The sequence below is a fragment of the Perissodus microlepis genome, chromosome 11 (genome assembly GCF_051167445.1).
Source record: "Perissodus microlepis isolate ML-2025 ecotype Zambia chromosome 11, ASM5116744v1, whole genome shotgun sequence".
NCBI lineage: Eukaryota > Metazoa > Chordata > Actinopteri > Cichliformes > Cichlidae > Perissodus > Perissodus microlepis.
The window spans coordinates 29,346,143-29,364,729 of record NC_140471.1 but is presented as its reverse complement, the minus strand read 5'-3'; the positions used below and the strand labels follow the sequence as shown (position 1 = coordinate 29,364,729).

Sequence of the window (18,587 nt, the reverse complement as noted above, 5' to 3'; positions counted from 1 at the left end):
CACTCTCTGACTGTTTGAAGTCCTCGGGGCTCCAGACCAGGACTGCTGACTGTAACAATGCACCACAAAGTACAAACAAAACTAAATGTCTTAATATTTCCTTAGAATATCCACCAGAGCCGACTCATAGCTATGATGTGGACCAGATATTCGAGGAGGAGGATTATGACACTTATGGCCCAATCCCCACCCAAATAACCATGATCACTGAGGACACCTTTCCCTACATCACCACCACTGAGTCCCACTATGCCAAAGAGGACACTGAGATCGTGCAGGTGGGACAGCCGTGTGCTGGGAGTGTCAGGGGTAGCTCAACAACAATATTAAACTGCAGCAGGAAGAAATGTAGAGAGAGCTTTAAAAAACAACAAGCCTCTTTCAGTCTCTCTTTGTTCCAAGCCCCTCAACAATTTCATATCTGCTAAACATAACTAGGAACTGAGTTTTAGTTTCATACAGCATTCATAAAAACCTGACCTCTCTCTCACATAAAAATCTTCCTATTAAAGGGCATTCAGCCCATTGTTAAGGGTCACTCAGTCCCTGTACAGCCAAGTGAAAGCTTGGTCTGCATTGTTGGCAATAAGTCGGATTTATTCCTTATGAGTTTTGGACTTTGGCAAGTAGCAGAAGGTTTGTACTTTGGTGGTTTCAGGATCTTATCTATGCTTTTTTGCAGATGATGTGGTTCTGTTGGCTCCCTCAGGTGGGAGCCTCCAGCTTTAAGTGAGGTGATTTGCAGATGAATGTCCGCATTTCAAGGTCTGAGGTCATGGTTCTCAGCTAGAAAAGGGTGGAGTGTCCACTTCAGGTCACAGGCGGGTGGCTGCCCCCTTGAGGCACTTAAATATTATTACCGTCAGTCTTCTGTAATGGGCTAGATTTTCTACAATTTTTGTTTAGTGATGCTGAAAGCAAACTGCCTGCCAGAACTATCAGTCAGTAATTGCTCCAAAGTAAGGGCGCATCCAGGATTTGAACCTACGAGAATCATAACCCTACACCATCAAGCCTCTCCTGCAACTTGTGGTTCTTCATGATGAAAATGACATACTTGTTCCAGAGCATAGCTAATCTGAAGCACTGCACAAGGCCAATAAGCGATTAAAAAAAAGATTGTTACGAGTAATATAAAATTAGGATTATTGAATATTCCTCACAAATAATGAGATTTTAAATTAATTTAATGTGTCCATTTTAGTTTAAGTCAAGCAAATCTTACTATGAGGTTGATTTGGTAACTGTTCTCTTATCGCACTGCAAAATTGTAGCAGCTTGATTTAAATTTCTTTAAAACAAGGAAAATGGAATCATGAATGTCTACAAAACCATGTCTATGCGGGTGCAGGGCATTGGGTGTAGTGAAGCTAAATTTGAAGGACACCATAGGTGTGATAATATTTGTTAATGTTGTGTTTTAGGTGCCATATGAGTCTGACACTGGCTCCTCAGAAGAGTCAGGGGGCGATGCAGAGCTTGGGCAGGTGGGGCCAACAGAGTGTGACTGTGAGCCCGGAGAGCCTGGATTTGCTGGCTTCACAGGACCGAAGGTACAGCCACATTGCATCACATCACTGGCTAAATGCAGTCAATGGCCCCTTTGTTTCATTCTTACACCGCATCGCCTGATCCAAAACTAGGGTCAAATGTAGGTTTGTTCATGTTGTAGTTTTTATTTTCCACAGTCTGATTCCTTTTCTCTTTCTCTCAGGGATCCAGAGGCCTGCAGGGTAAAACTGGTAAACCAGGGTCTCAAGGGAGAGAGGTAAAAGTCTTAAACATGAATAATGGATGTTTGTTTATGACAAGAATGCCTGATTAAAGTGATACTAAAGCAGCAGCTGCATATTCAAGTAGTTTAATTACTGGTTATTTATCCGTTTTGTGTTTTAGGGCTATAAAGGGACCAAAGGTGTTCAGGGAAGGAGAGGAGATACTGGACCAGTGGTGAGTAAATCATGCTACAGCAGTCACAGTTGATACTACCATGCAAAATAGCTTGTATTTACATTTGTAGCTCCCATAACACTGTGAAAGTAATGACAGCATTGGTGTTTTAACATAGAGTGAAAGTAAAAACTAAAGAAAAAATAAAATGAAACTGAAAATACTGAGTTTTAACGACCATAAAAGCCAGTCAGCTAAACAGAAAGTAAAAGAGGTATAAGCAGTGAAGGAAAGTTTGTTAAAAACCTGAAGCCAAACTGAAAGTGAAAGCTCTTCATTTAAAACTTAATTAAATGTAAAGTAATTCTGGTAATTTAAGTAATTAAAGACTAAAGCAGAAAAAAAAAATCTTGTCTATGACAGGAAAAGGGAAAAAAAGTGTTTTGTGCTGTTTTAGTGTTATTTTACACAACAGACACCTCGAGGTGCCCCAACTAAAGTAGGATTAAGATATAATCAGTCATTTCAATAATTTCATTATTTTTATTTTTTAAATTGATTTCACCATATATCAAAAATTCACTGTTTATAACTTTCAGCTGTTGCAATTTTAAGACTATGAAACTGCTTTGTTGTGTGAGGAGTGTGAGTGTTGTGTATAAGCTTTGGAAATGTTTTTGCCCTTGTCTGTTGTAACCTTTGACCTCATCTTGCAGGGTGACCCTGGTCCTGAGGGAGATGAAGGAGCTTCTGGTTTTTCTGGAGCCACAGTGAGTTAACCAGTCCATCCTGAAGTGAAAGTTAACTGGCTACGTTTACATTTTATTGTGACTATTAAAAGATATAAGTGCAGAGTGTGAGCTGTTAAGTTTCATTTAAAACCTTTTAAAGTAATAACTGAAATTTTTTTTCACCGAAGAGTTAAGCTCCGTAAAGCTGTAGCTCCATCTGTGAGGATTTTTAAAACTTTCCTAAGCTTATTCATTGAATCTGTCAGGGAGAAACTGGACTTCCAGGAGAGCCAGGTGAGCCTGGAGATGTGGGTCTAAAGGTAAACACACACACACACACACACAAACACACACACATGCACACTCTATCCCTCCCACCCCTCTCGCCTCAGTCATGTGGTTGGAGGGATGTTGATAGATGCATCACTGCTGAGTTAATGCACTGATTACAGTATACATTTAGTATTTCCATAATGTCATACCTGACATAATGTTTTCACAGTGTCAGGTATTTATCTACAAGTTACAGCATCTCTTCCCTTTGGAGCATTATTTTTTTTTCTGTGCATTATTTACAATATTTTTGTTTGTTTAAATGTCTTCTATGCTCCTGTCAATAAATAAGCAAAATATTTGCATAAAGATAGACAGACAATACCTAAGCAGCCTGCAATACCTGCAACAGATACATTTAGAGAACTATATGAAGTGTAATTATCAATTGCATCAACCCCATCAGTAAGTTTAAAATTCACTGAAGTGACATGTAATATAATAATAATTTAAAGAAAGCTCATTTGACCTGAAATTATGTGATTTTATGCTGAAAGAATTACAGTTCAGGGCTTCATAATATTACTTTGTGGTAGACGTCATAATTATTAGATCTATCTATTGCTATTTATATGATTTATTATAAATATATAATTAATTTAAAACATTATGGTTTTAAATTACAGATTTACATTGAACCATTGTATTTTTATACTGTTTTGCATTTGTTTAGCCCAGCAGTTATTATGTGTTATTAGCAGCTCAAGTAGCCAATAATTAGCCAATAATTGCAGCGCCTCTTCTTGTTGACAGGGTGACATGGGATTGGAGGGACCCCGTGGAGGAGTCGGACCTCCTGGTGAGACTGTAAGGAACACAGCTACCTCTCAGCCTCTCTGTGGTGGAAAATTTAACATCTAAGCTAAACTGTGTCCTTCAATAAGCTGAATAAGAACAGGTTTTTAGTGAAACATTTGCTTCAGCTCAACTAAATCAGACAATTCTGATAAAAGTGAAAGTAAGGAAGTCGTGACTCCACGATGAGTCACACTATTTTTAAATTGGCAGATGTTATTTAGTCTACACTGAATCAATGGGTTTCCGTGTTGGAAAAAAAAAAACAGTGCAAAAGTTACTACGGCACAGAAAAGTTTTAATAATTGGATTTCAACTGTTGTAGATGCTACATAAGCATAGCAAGCAAATTATGCAGGCACATTTTTTTTAAAAAGATTAAATTAGATTAATTTAAGATATTTCTTTCTGACAAAACATGCACTGACACATTAAGGAAATGAAAGGCAGGAAATGAAACTGAAACCACCTCCCACTGCAGACTGAGACAACAGAGGTTGTGTCATTATCCTGGAAATCACCCAGAGTATCAACAAACAAATGGCACATTTAAATAGCAGATTGGGGTTTTGGGGATTTTTCTGGCAGTTCCTGATAAACTTTGTGACCCCTAACTGTAGTTATACACACACAGAGACACACACACACACACACATATGTGTGTGTGTATTTATTCATGCACAAAAACAACCCATTCAATCCACACATGCTAAGAAAACAAACCATAGATGTTCAAAGTTATCTGTAATAATGAGAAATGGCACAGGAAAAGAATATTGAACACGCTGACTGAAATGTATGTAATACTTCGTAAAGAAGCCTTTGTTGGTGACAAGATGTCTCCTGTGTGGAGAAACTAGTCACAAGCATTACTCAGGTGTGATGTTGGCCCTTTCTTTTACATAGTTTTCAAATCCTGAATGTTCTGTGAGTTCCTTCTATGAACTCTGAGCTTTAGTTCTTTACATAGATTTTCCATTGGGTTCAGGTCAGGTCTGAGCCATTCTAGCAGCTTTATTTTCTCTCTCTGACACCAACTGAGTTTCCTTGCCTGTGTGTTTGGGATCACTGTCTTGCTGAAACGTTCCACCCTTGTTTCATCCTGGTATATGGTAGCAGATTTGAAACCATGAAATTCCCACCTCCAAACTTTAATGTTGCTCTGGTGTTTTAGGGTGATATGCAGTGCCTTTTGACTTCCAAACATTATGTGTATTATGAGATCCAAAGAGCCACTCCGTACTGGCTGAAGAATTGTAAAATATTATTACTACCATAGTTAAATAATATAGTTCCCTGCTCATGTATGAAAGGAGTTATTAGCACTTTATCACAGCCCATCTCACATGATGGCCAAGATGATTACTTCATCTGTTATGATGCTTGTCGCTACCCGATCTGTACCACGCACACGAGAATCTTTCGTCACTTCCTCTCTTTGCCAACATTGTGACAGTTAATGTATTTGAATGACACGGTTAGCACTAAGTATTTCTGGACATATTTCCTTTTCGACTGCCCGGGACATTTAAACAATGGATACCTCCGTATACAAGCCTATGTGTATAAAAATAAAAATTTGTAATAAGTCACGTGAAGATTCATCAGCCAAATTAAGTGTTTACTGACAACTGACAGTGATAGCGGACATCATCGTCACAATTCCAATCAATTCTCTCCACACAGACAAGCATAAACACACTCGACTATTACTAAATCAAATTTAACACGCATACACAACGAAACAGAAGAAGAGAACATCTGCACATAGGTGGTAATATCGGGTAGACCGGATCTGTACGGTCTGACTTTTGAACATGTGAGTAAGGATTGGGGAGTCCTGATCCGTAACTTTTTTTTTGGTCTACATTGTATTGAAATGTTTCATTATTGCAAACATTTTAACAGATACTTAATATTGTTAACATCTTAACAGATACGCTGACCCGTAACTATAATAAAATGCTTCGAGCGGAAGTAGATGCCTTTCGCACATGCGTGGTACGGATCGGGTTTCCGGTACGGATCGGGTAGTGACAGTGACAATGGTAAATCACTGAAGAGTTTTTGCCTGCAAAGAAATCCTGCTCTTGTAAACACATATTTCTTTCAAACCTCTAGAGTCGTTCTTCATATTAGGCACAAAGTTTCACTTTGACTCAGGAAAGAACATAAATGTTGATGTTCAAATTAGGACAAAAAATAAATGAATAACTTACACAATTAACTAAAATTATAAAGTGATGATGCAATTTTTAACGAATGGATGAGACAGCATTTTCCAGTTAATGTTTCAGTGCCATAATTCACCATAAATCACCACATTTTACTTTTGGCTAGACCCTGGATCGGGGAGATTAATATTATAGACATGGATGTAACCCTAGAACTTGATGAGCTGATGGAGCCACACAACTGGAAAAGGTGGTAATTAAGTTTTTTGGTTATTTCAGGGTCGTGGTGGTGATGCTGGGCCTGCTGGAGGAAGAGGGACTAAAGGTATCAAGGTAAAAGAAAATAAAGAGTGATAACTATGTCCTCATGATAATTACACGACTGGAATACAACAACGCAGCTGTGTTTTATGTTCAGTAACATTTTGATGAGGCAAATGCTGAAACTATTTTATTAATATTTTATTAGTATCAGTATTTATAAACTCAAATATTAGTGGTTCTTTTCAATTTTTATCTTTATTTATTTATTTGGCCAAGTCAATAAGCCCATAAAGACATGGAAATAAACTGATTTTTATTGTTTTGTTTTTTTCTTAATAAATTATTGAATAAAATACTGGTTTAAAAAGTAATAACAGTAACAATCAGTACTTGTTACTAAAGTGTATACAGTATGTATATATAATTTTTTAAGTTTCTGTATTTTATGAATTTATTTACACTGAATAATATAATAAAGTTTTTAACCATGTGTTTTGAATGCTCTGGTGGTTTATTAGTTTTTGGCACTTTGGGTGGATGTGTTTCTTCTTTTTAGGGCGCTCCTGGTGACAAAGGCAAACAAGGTCCTCAGGGAAGAGACGGACCAAAGGTATACAAGTATCACCTACTTAAATTCTTCAAAAAAGAAAATGTTTGGTGATTTCCCCTGGCACACAACTGTAGATGGTTTAAAATGTCTATGATCAAAAACTGACACAGTTTCTTTGCCTAAAAATAAATAATATTCTTTTTATTCTTCTGCATTATGTCTAGCTGTTTATTGCACAGTTTTTTGCTAACCAGCAGTGCCGGTTAAAGTCACAGCTGTCTTGGTGTCGATCTAAACATGTTTGTTCTTCGTCAACAGGGTCAAACAGGAGCACCTGGGTTTCCAGGTGATGTTGGCGAGAGAGGCTACACTGTAAGACACATCATTACTGGTCATGGAAACTACCTAAACATCTTAACATTTACTCTATGTGTCATCATTTGATTTGAATTTTAATCTCATTTGACTTCCATAACCTTTCCTTTCTTGGCAATTTTTTTTTTTAATCAAAAAATCGATTATCTCGGCATGCTTGTTTTTATCAGCATAAAAGTGTATTAATAACTTCTCTGTCTGTGCAGTCCCAAGTTTACTCAATCTGAGAAGCACAGTAGTTAGTTTTACCTCTATTAGCAAATGAGCAGGAGGAAATTTCATTAGCTGTAAACATATGAATTTGATTAAATCTACACGAAAGGCAGAACGTACAACTTTTTTCCCCTATGTCCTCCAAACACGCTTTTCAAACTGTCCCATTACACAGGACAGAGTCACAGATATAATTCCATAAACCTTTCCTGGGTTGAGGAGATTCACGTTTCTCTTTTCTTCGGGTTTCCATTACAACAAATACTGACGCATACTATAGCGGTACACATGTGACTCTGTCAAGGGTTGCCTTGTGGTTTAATCTTCCTTTATTTAATTGTGTTCCATCTACGTAGCAACAGATGATATCACTCAGACTCCTCCTTTTAAAGTGACACAAGCTCCTAAGCTTCAGGCTCTAGTACAAAGCGGCTTATTTAGTGTTTTCATTTCTAAAATTTCCCGAATTCATTGTTTTATATAATTTTCTTCTTCACGTCATATTTAAACTCATTTCTCTTTTTTCTCCTTTGATTTAAAAAAATCTGAGAACAATATTTCTTGTCTATCCTCCTCAGGGTTATCCTGGACAGCAAGGGCCAATCGGAAAGAGCGGTCCGAAGGTACACAAATAAACTGAGGCACTTTTATTCTGCTCAAATCTTTTTTTTCATGCCCGAGTGTCTGTATTTAAGTGCACCCAGTCATCCTTTCAGTTTCCAGATTATGGCCTTCATGATTCAGCCTGGTAAGAAAACTTTTGCATTTTATGAGTCTGAGAGTCACTCTGGCTCCTGGCCACATTTCACAGGAATCTCACATAAATGTTATTACTGCCCAGAGGGTACATTTTTTTTCCCAGTTTGGATATTTCATTTCTGCCCTTTAGCAAGACCACATCACAAACTAATGAATCAGCCATAAAAATAGCAAAACTTATATAACAGTATACATCACTGGCTCTCAAACTTTTTCTAACCTACTTCAGCCTAGAAGCCAAAATAAGTTATAGCAACACACAATAAAAAACCCCCAAAAAGAATAAAAACGGTTGAAGTTGAATTTTACTTAAATGTGCCAGCACAAGCACATGTATGTTTCCTTGCCTTCCCCCCAAAATATTGTATTGTAATTTATTCATTTGTTTAACTTTATATTTTTCACCTGTTTGCTGGCACCTCACCAGTGGTCCTACTGAGACTTCAGAGTAGTAGTCAGAAAACTTCATGTTGACTGAAGGCTTTCAAAAGCCTCCTTCAGGAAAACGTTTTAAATAAATGATTAACAAGGAACAGAAACATTTTTATCGTATTAAAAATAAAATAAAAATAAAATTAACCACAACAAGAATAAAACAAGATGATTTGTAGGAGATCTTAATAATCTTTTTGCTCAGTTTTATCAGAAAATCAAAAAACCAAGATTTCTATCTTGATGCATGCTCAATCATCCAGGTAAGTAAATCTCCAAAAGTTGATTCTGTTCATCTGGACGTAACGTTTTCAGTGGGAGAAATGTTTCGTCATCCATGCAGGTTTCCCCAATCTTATAAACAGCATATTTGCATAATGACTGAAATCAGCCCACTGAAGGAACAATGGCCTGGGAGGTCAGTTCCTTCATCATGATTATGCAAATTCTCATGACCATTGATCAACAACCACTGATCAAAGCCCACTGATCAATGGCCATGAGTACCATTCACAGAGAGTTGGGGAATGGCTGCAATCACAGCATTGTACGATGGCGAAAGATGTACTCTTAGGCCCCCTCCTCGATTCAGAGATGGTCTTTCCCTTTTCACGTAAATGGCCTCCTTGACTCAAACCAGCATTCCTCCCTGTCCAGGATGTGCACATCCTCATCATTGAAAGAGTGTCCACTGGTCTGTAGGTGTAAATGACAAAAGTCCAGCTGGGATAACCACATTTACTCAGGGCCTTCTTGATGTGATGTTCTTCTGCTTCCCTGGCTGCTGTGTGTGTGGGGATGGTGTTCGCTCTGTGTTGTAGCATCCTGATGACACCCAGTTTATACTCCAGTGGATGATGAGAGTCGAACCTTAAATACTGATCCGTATGCGTAGGTTTATGGTACACATCAGCTTTTAGCTGTCCCCCATTACTGATGGAAATCTCACAGTCTAACAAGGCTAACCTGCCACTTTTCATATCCAGATGAACAGAATCAACTTTTGGAGATTTCTATCAATGGAAATCACTGACTGAAAAATGTGTATGTATATTAAAAATTCTATCATATTGAGAAAATTGTAGAAATATATAAGAAAAGTTGGGAAAATACATAATAAAAGAAGAGGATGCACAGTTTCCAGTAACAAAATTCCAAATATTTAATGTGTGTCAGCTGTTAACTAAGTGGATCATGTGACAAGTTGGCTTATTAGGCAACACCAAGCCAGAATATGTGCTATATAAAGCAATTACACTAATTAACTAAAGAACACACACACACACACACACACACACGAGATGAAAGGATGAAGAAACCTAAAAATCTGTTTAACGAGTAGAAATCAGGAGTGTGCTTAGCTTAGCTTAGCATACAGACTGGAAATGGAGGGAAAGAACTTGTGTGGTTTAGACAGCAAAACCACCTACTTACTAAATAAGAAACTCTTTGGCAACCCTTATTTTTCACAATATTTTTTTATTGCAACAAACTAAACTTATGACAGACGATCATGTTTGTCAATCAGTCACAAGCGGAAAAAGATAATTTCTTCCTGTGCTTCATATGACCTTCTTTGCAATCTGACTCTAAATGTGACACTGAAAAATGGGAAATATATTTGATCTGATATAACGGATGATAAGCAGATTCAATAAATCAATGTAGATTCTCATTGGTGGCAGGCAAAATCCCCATAAGCTGTTTTTCTCTCAGTAGGAAAGAAAGTAATTTTCTTGTGAGTCATTTCTAGCTCTTATAACTTTAAGTCTCCCTGAAAGTTTAAGTTCAGAGAGGAAAAAAATGCCATATATTACACTTATTGCTATAGGATTTAAAAAAAAAGTATATGTTTACCTTTTCTAACTGTCTATACCAGCGGTCCCCAACCTTTTTTGCGCCACGGACCGGTTTATGCCCGACAATATTTTCACGGACCGGCCTTTAATGTGTCGCGGATAAATACAACAAAATAAAACTAGTACCGGTACCGAAAAAAAGAAGATTTATTCATAACACACGTGAAAAGACCCAGGAAAACCGAGTTAACGATAAAAACAATAACAAAATAACGCTGAAAACCGATTAAAAAGCCTGAAAACTATACATTTCACACCTGAGCCTCAACTCTCACGGCCCGGTACCAAACAACTCACGGACTGGTACCGGTCCGAGGCCCGGGGGTTGGGGACCGCTGGTCTATACGTAAGTGAGCTATAGAAGCCAAAAAGAAAGTAGAAAAATGAAAAGTGTCAGTGATGTAATCAAAGTAAAGTAGAAACTGGAAGCACTGGATTAAATCACTGTATTAGCTGTCTTGGCAAGAGAATCGAAAACACAGAGTAGTTTCTGAACTTTCCCAAATAGTTCTCTCTTACTTTGATCTCAGCCATCTGTTGAATATTTTTACACTTACAGAGATGTTTACTGAAAAGTTTCTGTACAAAATCCTCACTAAAATACTGAGTCAAACTGAGAAATGCATGAACACTGGTGTCTAATAAGAGTGCCAGTATAACAAAACTGAGGCTAAGGTTCTTTGAAGAGCTGTAGTTGCAGGGTAGTAAGTAAAAGTGAAAGTAAAGAGTAAAAGTTAGTACAGGAGTTATCTTAACTTGACTTGGTTCCCAGAAAATCTATTTAACCTGTTTAACCAGTTCACAACCATTTAACAGTGTGGTGCTGCCAAAGTTATTTATAATGTGTAATGTAATGAACAACCCAAGTTTTTGTTTAACTAGTTTCACACACAGCAGCATGTCAGTGTGATTCACTGACAGGAACAAACAACTCAAAACTTCATTTTCAGTTTTCTCTTAGGATTTCCTGAAGCTGAAGCGGTTCCAATCATTATATGATTATCAGTTGATTCATTGAGTCGTTAAAAAGTAGATTAATTAGTTACATTTTCTGGAGCCCGTTATTCCTACCACTCCTTTTTATTTTACTTTTTTGCTGAGTCATAATTTCTTTCTGATTGCATCTTGATCCTTGAATCCTAATCCTATCCTAAGATAAAGTGTAGAAGTAGATCAAAGATGCATCTTTTACTCTTTGGGAACATTTTTGTAGTGTTTTGGCTCACACATAGTTTCCTTGAAGTCTGTGTGTGAACAGAATGGGAATAAAACTGTGTTCAGACTATTCAGATTCAATTAAGTTTGCTGCTCACAAAGTTTTTAAAAGCACATTATGTAATATTATTGCTGTTCATACACTTTGTGCTTTCAGTGATTTTTTTTATTGTGTGATATGTACAACTTCACCAATAGTATTTCTTTGTTTTTCTTCTATGTTTCTTCTTATGTATAGTATAGTAGAAAAAGTGCTATATAAGAACCAGTCCATTTCACATTTATCATCCTTTCAATATGCCTTTTGAGTTTTGTAGTTTTAGCAGTCATTAAAACTTTTCATTTTGGATGACGTTTTGCAATATATTCAAAAAATTTATAGACAATCTTTGCCTTTTGTCTGATTATATCCTTCTCTCCTTCGGTCTCTTTCAGGGGACTAAAGGTTACAGTGGCTTGCCAGGACGAGGTGGTGACCCTGGAGAAGATGTGAGTAGATTAGAAGTAAAAGAAAAACTGTGCACCTGTTTCTATGTCTACAACCATTGAATCCTACCTTTTGTTTCCACAGGGTCCTATAGGAGTCCCAGGGTTTATGGGAGAACCGGGGCCATTTGGTGCCAAGGTAACCACAGGCAGAACAAGGCTTTGTTGTAAACATCCAGTTCATGTTTCAAAGAAATTGCATGAACCTCAGTAGTCATTTCATTGGAGAACACAGAGCTACGACTTCAGAACATGTAATTCCTACATGAATAAAAACATTGCGCTCTATCTGCTCAAGTACCAAATAAGCAGAAATAATTTGGTTCAAATTGCAAACTTCTCATTTTGTCTGTGCCCCACTGTTGGGAGTAGACATCATAGTTATAAGTTAGTCTTTACTTCCTGGTATTTTCTGAGTCAGTGTCTCTTTGTTTTATACTAATTGCATAAATTGCAGAATTTTTTGTGAGTCATAAAAAGAGTCTGGACTATTCAGTGTTGTCTAACTTACAAAACATGTGGCAGGGACTCTGATTATTCCTCAAAATGACTCATGACATGACTCATTTTCCTGATGAAGTACTACGCAATTTCGTGAAAAACTAAATACATGTCAATAGATTTTAGAACTACCTTTCATATATGGTATTATTTATTTAGTTTAGTTATTGTTCTTATAAAATAATGTATTCTGATTCTGACTCTAGAATACTTTGGCATACACAGGAAATCATGTTCAACTCAATAATTTTGAAGTGCCCAGGCTCGAAAACAAGCTCAAATCATCACCCCTCTTTTTTTTCTAATTGGACTGTCGTCAACTTTGACAGTTTGCTGAGGACTTTAGGATCTCAGATGTAGCTCTTGGGTTTTTTGCAGTTTCTTTGAGCACTGCATGGTATTGTGTTAATGTACACCTAAATGCTCCAGAAAAAATGTATGCTTTTTATAAATGTTCACACTTGCTGATGATCAGCTAATCAAGTGGATTTGATTTGGATTTCCGTGGTTAATTCCTATGGAGCAGTAAATATGTACCTTTTTTCAAAGGACTGTAAAATTCCAGTGAAAACCTTCTTTTTTTCTTTTTTTTTTTTACTGTAGTTCTGCAATACTGTGGCCTTAACAGCAACACACAGCTGCAGCATATACCCTGGACCACCAATATTTCTTTCACCATATGACTCCTTTTGTAAAAGTCATTGGAAAAATAGATCCTAAAGCCACCTACTGTACCAGGAATTAGCCCCAAAGGTGGTTTCTATACACTGAATGGTGCTTAAATGTCAGGACAGGTTGTTGTTAACATGATACTGAAATGTGAACTGTGGAAGTTACAGTCATAAAACTTTATAGGTTATTGTCATCCAGACTCAAACTGGGCTCTAGTGTCTATTTTGTGTTTTCTTCCTTTAACCTGTTATTACCTGCTCTTCCTTGGCAGGGGAGTAAAGGCGATGGTGGCATCAGAGGACCTCGAGGCAGAGTGGGCGCTGGGGTGAGTGAGTGGCGTCAGAGTTATAATACAATGTGGGAAAGACAAATTGCAAAATTTAGATACCCATAACCACTTAAATGTCTTGAAACACCAATCATAAAAAACACATACATTTTCAATTGATCACATTTAGGAAAGCCCAGTCAATTAACTCAAAAACTCCACTTTCAGTTTTTCCTTTTTTCTCCCACAGTCCATTTCCGTGTTTGGTTCTTTTCCTTATTTACAAACATACAACAGTTCTTGTGACAATTCCCACAATAAATCACGCCCATTCCAGTTCTTCTTTTGTTCCCTTAAACTGGAGGATTTTCCCATGAGCAAAAGAGTTACTTTTGCACGTGTGTTTTTACTTACAGGCCAGTCCAGTCTTTCTAGTCCAGTGATCTCAGGTCCCTGCCTGTCACAAGTGGTTCTCAGACTTTTTCTGGAATGCCCCGCTGCAGGAGCTGAAATACAGTTTAATCCCAATGCCCCACAATTTTTATCAATCATTAAATGTAAGAAATGATCCAAAATGCATGCTATATGGACAAAAAAGACCACCTCTGAATTCAGGTATTTTTAGTCCCATTTCCACAAGGTGCACAAAATTTAGCACCAAGCCATGCAGTCTGCGGTACTGTAATGGTTAAAAAAATGCCATTTTGCAAAAATCTTACCTTCTTGATATTCAGTGATAAATTTTAAGTGTTGTTATTGCTTAAGAACGGCAGCAATTCAGACATGGAGTGGAAGATCACTGTTCAAATTACAGAGCAGGGTTTCTGAATACTGAGGCGCATTGTGCGATAAATTAAAGTAAGAGTTCCAAACCCCCTCTGGCTTAAACAGTAGCACAAAAACTGAGCTTCATGGTACGGACTTCGATGGCCAAGCAGTTCCTGTACATCTATTATGCAGCTGCCCCAGTGCTTTTGTCCATGTAATGTTAGTGAAATACAACAGGTAAGAATTATAAGAACATTGGCAACATTTTCTTAAGAACAACTTATTTTTTTTAGAATGTCATGTTGCCAGTGCCAAAGTTTTCATTTTGGAAGTTGGGTGACCATCACTGAACAGAGGTGATGACTTACGACACCAGCTGTCATCCACCTACAGTCCAGTCTTCAGATCCCTCCCCAGGTGTTTCAACCGCAACTCGCACCTTGTCTGGGTGACCTCAAGAGCTCAAACTATGATGGAGTTGGGCAACATCTTACAAAGATTTCACACTTTCACACAACTCAGTGACCGAATGACCCAATGCTTTTTTCACTCCTTGACTCATGTGACATGTCAGATGATTATTAATGTGTCAACAACCCTGAAGGCCACTTCCAGTTCCCACTGGAGGTTAATACTGCATACAGTGCTAATTCTAACCCGCTCCTGAATAACTTGGAAGTCGGGTTAGAATTGTGGAACAAAGTTCCCAATTGAAAAGATGGAGCATACCAACATGGCAGCACTGAGTGTAAACAATAGTAAAACTGCAAACTTTTATTCTGTACTCCAACTCATGTATATTTTTCACTCATTAAATAAGTCCTATGCAGAGCAGTGATCAGGTTCTATCCACAAATGTGTTTTTTTAAGCATAAAGATTTATTTCTTTATTTCTAGTGATACCTGAATGGCTCTAGCTTGCTGACAGTCAAAACAAATTCTGTTTTTCTTGGAACGCTCTAACTCTGGAGTGATGCCACTCCCGACTTCCAAGATATCTGGAATCTGGAATGCAGCATAAATCCCTGGAACTTTAAAACAGCCTCTTGGATGAGAGGAGAAACATCTTCACAAACCTAAAAAAGTCCAGTTGGTTTCTTTTTAGGCACTCAAGACTACCATGTCCTGGATGACTAAGAACCTACACTGACAATCAGTAAATACATATAACCTTTCATCAAAAACAAAAGACAAATCTTCATAGCCAGTTTGTAAAAGTAGTTTTCCCAATAACAGAAACAAATTACTGAGAAAGTACCCTAGTTATGACCACCTGGGTTATCTGGTCTGAGAAGCCAAAAAGCCAAAGTTACACATGGGTTTAAATTGAGTAATAGGGACAGACCCTTTGGTTATCGCGACATCTGCTGCTTCGTTGTTATTCATTGTCTTACCACTCTTTGGCCAGTCCCATGTAAATGTCAAACTAATGTTGTGTGAAATCTATGGTCTCTGTAGGCTTAGGGGAACTTTAGCAGTTGCATTTAGCCTTTATATGCCAGGGTTTTTTGTTTTTTTTTCTTTTTAATTTTCTGGGAGATACCAAAGGGAAGTGAAACATATTGCTAGACATAAACAAGTTCATATCTGTTTTTATCCATGAAGATAATATGAATAATAGGGCTGCATTTTATTTAAGAAATAGAAATTGAAAGCAGAAAACATCAAACAGTTACAGATGAATGCGGTGAGATTATTTATAATCCTGGGAAATATCAAACCTAACAAATTAGTTACAAAAATATATTGAATCTGAGTACATTCAAGCTATTTACTGGATGCACAGAATAGATACTTAGCAGTGGACTGATTTTTTTTTTTGATTTTTTTTTATTCTTTCTCAGTTCAGCTGATCTAACTTATGGAAACTGTCCATAGATCAGCGAATTGCAAGTCATGGAAAATCCAGAAGTGGAAGTGAAGATAGCGGTTTTCATTAAAACATAACACTGTACAACTTTAAGCAGCTGTTCTACTGAATAAGTAAAGAATTTTCCCAAAGCTCAAATCAGCAGATTATTTTGGCATGAATCCAGTCAATGAAACCCATGTGACCTTAACAGTGAAACTATGAAAAGAGGATATCGCTAATAGTAAAAAAACAAATAACAAACACACTGTTAGTTTGGATTATAGCTAATAGATCCAACAGGCAAACTTAATGTATTTTTATGTGTCTCTAATATACTTTAATCCAGAGTTACATATCTGGAACATCTGGAGAAGAGGTTGACAGAGAGATGAGAAGCTCAGTAAACTGGTGACTGACCATACAGTGCTTTTACATTTTTTCATTACAGTGGATTCAATCAGTTAAATCCTGAGTAATTATTTCAAACAGCGCAGCATAACTGATATACACTTTGGCATATCGAAATGTAAGTGGTTGATGGATTTCCTTCAAATTCAGAGAAAACAAGTAACCCCAGCATAGATATATTTATTCAGAGAAATGCAGATTTTTTTCCCCCCATCACTTGTTTTAGTCTTGACATGAATGTGATTTCTAAATGACTGAGTCAGTTTCAGTAAGACTGTTGATTATTCTGATGAAAGACTTTTGACTGATTACTGTAAGATTTCTTTATCTGTTTTTAATATAATTGTAAAAACAGCAGAAATGATAGATAAAATATTTGCACAGCGCAAGCCTATTTAATTTTCAGTTGCTTTTTTTTTATTTGTTCAACAGGGAGCCCAAGGAGAACAAGGAGATGCTGGAATACCAGGAAAACCAGGAGCAAAGGGCCTCCAAGGCCCAAAAGTGTGTGCACGCAATACTCTGTGTTCAACATCTTCAAGGATTTCTCTCTTCTATCTTTCAGTCTTTTAAGAAATGTCAAACATTGCATTGTTTTTGCTGCACCAAAAACCTCTTTACACTTGATTTTGTCAGCAAATTACCACAGTTGCCAGTAGTTTGTTTTGAAGACACCAACCTGTCTGCAAACACTTGCCAACTACTCAAAAGAGCAGTAGTGAAACTTGAAAAAAGTGCCACCAAAAGTCAGCAAATAGTGAGTTTTTGCAGACAGTTCTTTGTCTTCCACGGAGTCTCCTAGTGACCAAAACAAGGGGTGGTTACCAGGCGGTTTTGCAGTCAGGATTACTGTATTAGCAACTTGTAATAAAAGCAGTTATAGTTGAAATATTAACTTAAGTATTGTGCTAATCATTCTATTTGTGTTAGTTTAGTGTTTAGTCATTCTTCCAAACATCTTCCACACATTTTGATAATTTTCAGAACTGACCAACAGACCTTTAATATCAAGATATATTATTTAGTTGTGTGTTTAATAGATTTTTTTTAACAGGCGCCCAAAGGTGAGACAGGACCTGATGGGGAGAAGGTGAGTTCTTTAACTACACAGTCAAACTGCATTACAATAGTAAAATAAAATAAAGGTATAGCAACTGTAACTTGTGACATTTGTATGCCTAAAAGACCAGACACACTTTCACTTGTAAACAAAACATAACACATTAGCTACCAGAGAGTGCTGACTCAAAATTCAAATTCAGTTCAGGCTTTGTAGTCCTTCATAAATTGATGAAAACTCTGAGTCAGTGAAAACAGACAAACAATCTTTTGTCAGTTGTATGGTCAGAATAAGTAGCTAGTTAAATACTTTCCTATTTAGAATCACTTTCATGTGTCTGTGTGTGGACGGAGGTGCGGTTTGAATAGCTAAGTTGGGGAGTTCCCTTGTCTGTGTTGTCAGAGTTTTGTTGTGCTTGACATGAACTTTGTTGGGTATTATTTAGTGTCAAGGCTCAGGGGCTGCTAGTGTTTGTGTGTGTGCTTAAGGCTCAAGGCTTTCTTTTATCTCATGGGTGTAGCAGTTTCTCATTTATGTTGGAGTAGAATAAATGGAGGAAAAAACTACCATAGCAGTAAAACCACATGTCTTAATATTGTTGAGATCTAATTCAAAATGAAAGTTGGAAGGTTGTCGCTCCACTCGTAAATTTGGCTGAAAGTTAAAAATACTTTTCCTTTTCAACACATCTGCAAACTACTCAGTCCCCCACCAGATTAACACCCTCTTCCTATGAGGCAGCAACTATAGCACCACCATGATGTCCTCAGAGTAGAGCTGCTGCTCCTCCAGATTAAAAGGAGCCAGTTGAGGTGGTTCGGGCATCTGACTAGGATGCCTCCTGGGTGAGGTCTTCTGGGCATGTCCCACTGGGAGGATTCCCCGAGGCAGACCAAGGACACGCTGGAGAGATTATATCTCTCGGCTGGCCTGGGAACGCCTTGGTGGCTGGGGAGAGGGAGGTCTGGGCTTCTCTGCTTAA

The 18,587-nt window shown here is 37.4% G+C and overlaps 1 protein-coding gene across 1 annotated transcript in view; it reads left to right on the top strand.

Moving 5' to 3' along the window:
* LOC146378151 (uncharacterized) overlaps nucleotides 1–18,587 on the top strand; it is a 29,219-nt gene that overhangs the window by 5,357 nt on the left and 5,275 nt on the right. The window contains exons 3-18 of the mRNA XM_084943942.1: nucleotides 106–278; nucleotides 1,425–1,553; nucleotides 1,715–1,768; nucleotides 1,897–1,950; nucleotides 2,607–2,660; nucleotides 2,888–2,941; nucleotides 3,708–3,761; nucleotides 6,203–6,256; nucleotides 6,744–6,797; nucleotides 7,056–7,109; nucleotides 7,904–7,948; nucleotides 12,026–12,079; nucleotides 12,162–12,215; nucleotides 13,521–13,574; nucleotides 16,978–17,049; nucleotides 17,600–17,635. Coding sequence (XP_084800068.1) covers nucleotides 106–278; nucleotides 1,425–1,553; nucleotides 1,715–1,768; nucleotides 1,897–1,950; nucleotides 2,607–2,660; nucleotides 2,888–2,941; nucleotides 3,708–3,761; nucleotides 6,203–6,256; nucleotides 6,744–6,797; nucleotides 7,056–7,109; nucleotides 7,904–7,948; nucleotides 12,026–12,079; nucleotides 12,162–12,215; nucleotides 13,521–13,574; nucleotides 16,978–17,049; nucleotides 17,600–17,635 — 1,049 coding nt within the window. The remainder of the gene's footprint in view (nucleotides 1–105; nucleotides 279–1,424; nucleotides 1,554–1,714; nucleotides 1,769–1,896; nucleotides 1,951–2,606; nucleotides 2,661–2,887; nucleotides 2,942–3,707; nucleotides 3,762–6,202; nucleotides 6,257–6,743; nucleotides 6,798–7,055; nucleotides 7,110–7,903; nucleotides 7,949–12,025; nucleotides 12,080–12,161; nucleotides 12,216–13,520; nucleotides 13,575–16,977; nucleotides 17,050–17,599; nucleotides 17,636–18,587) is intronic.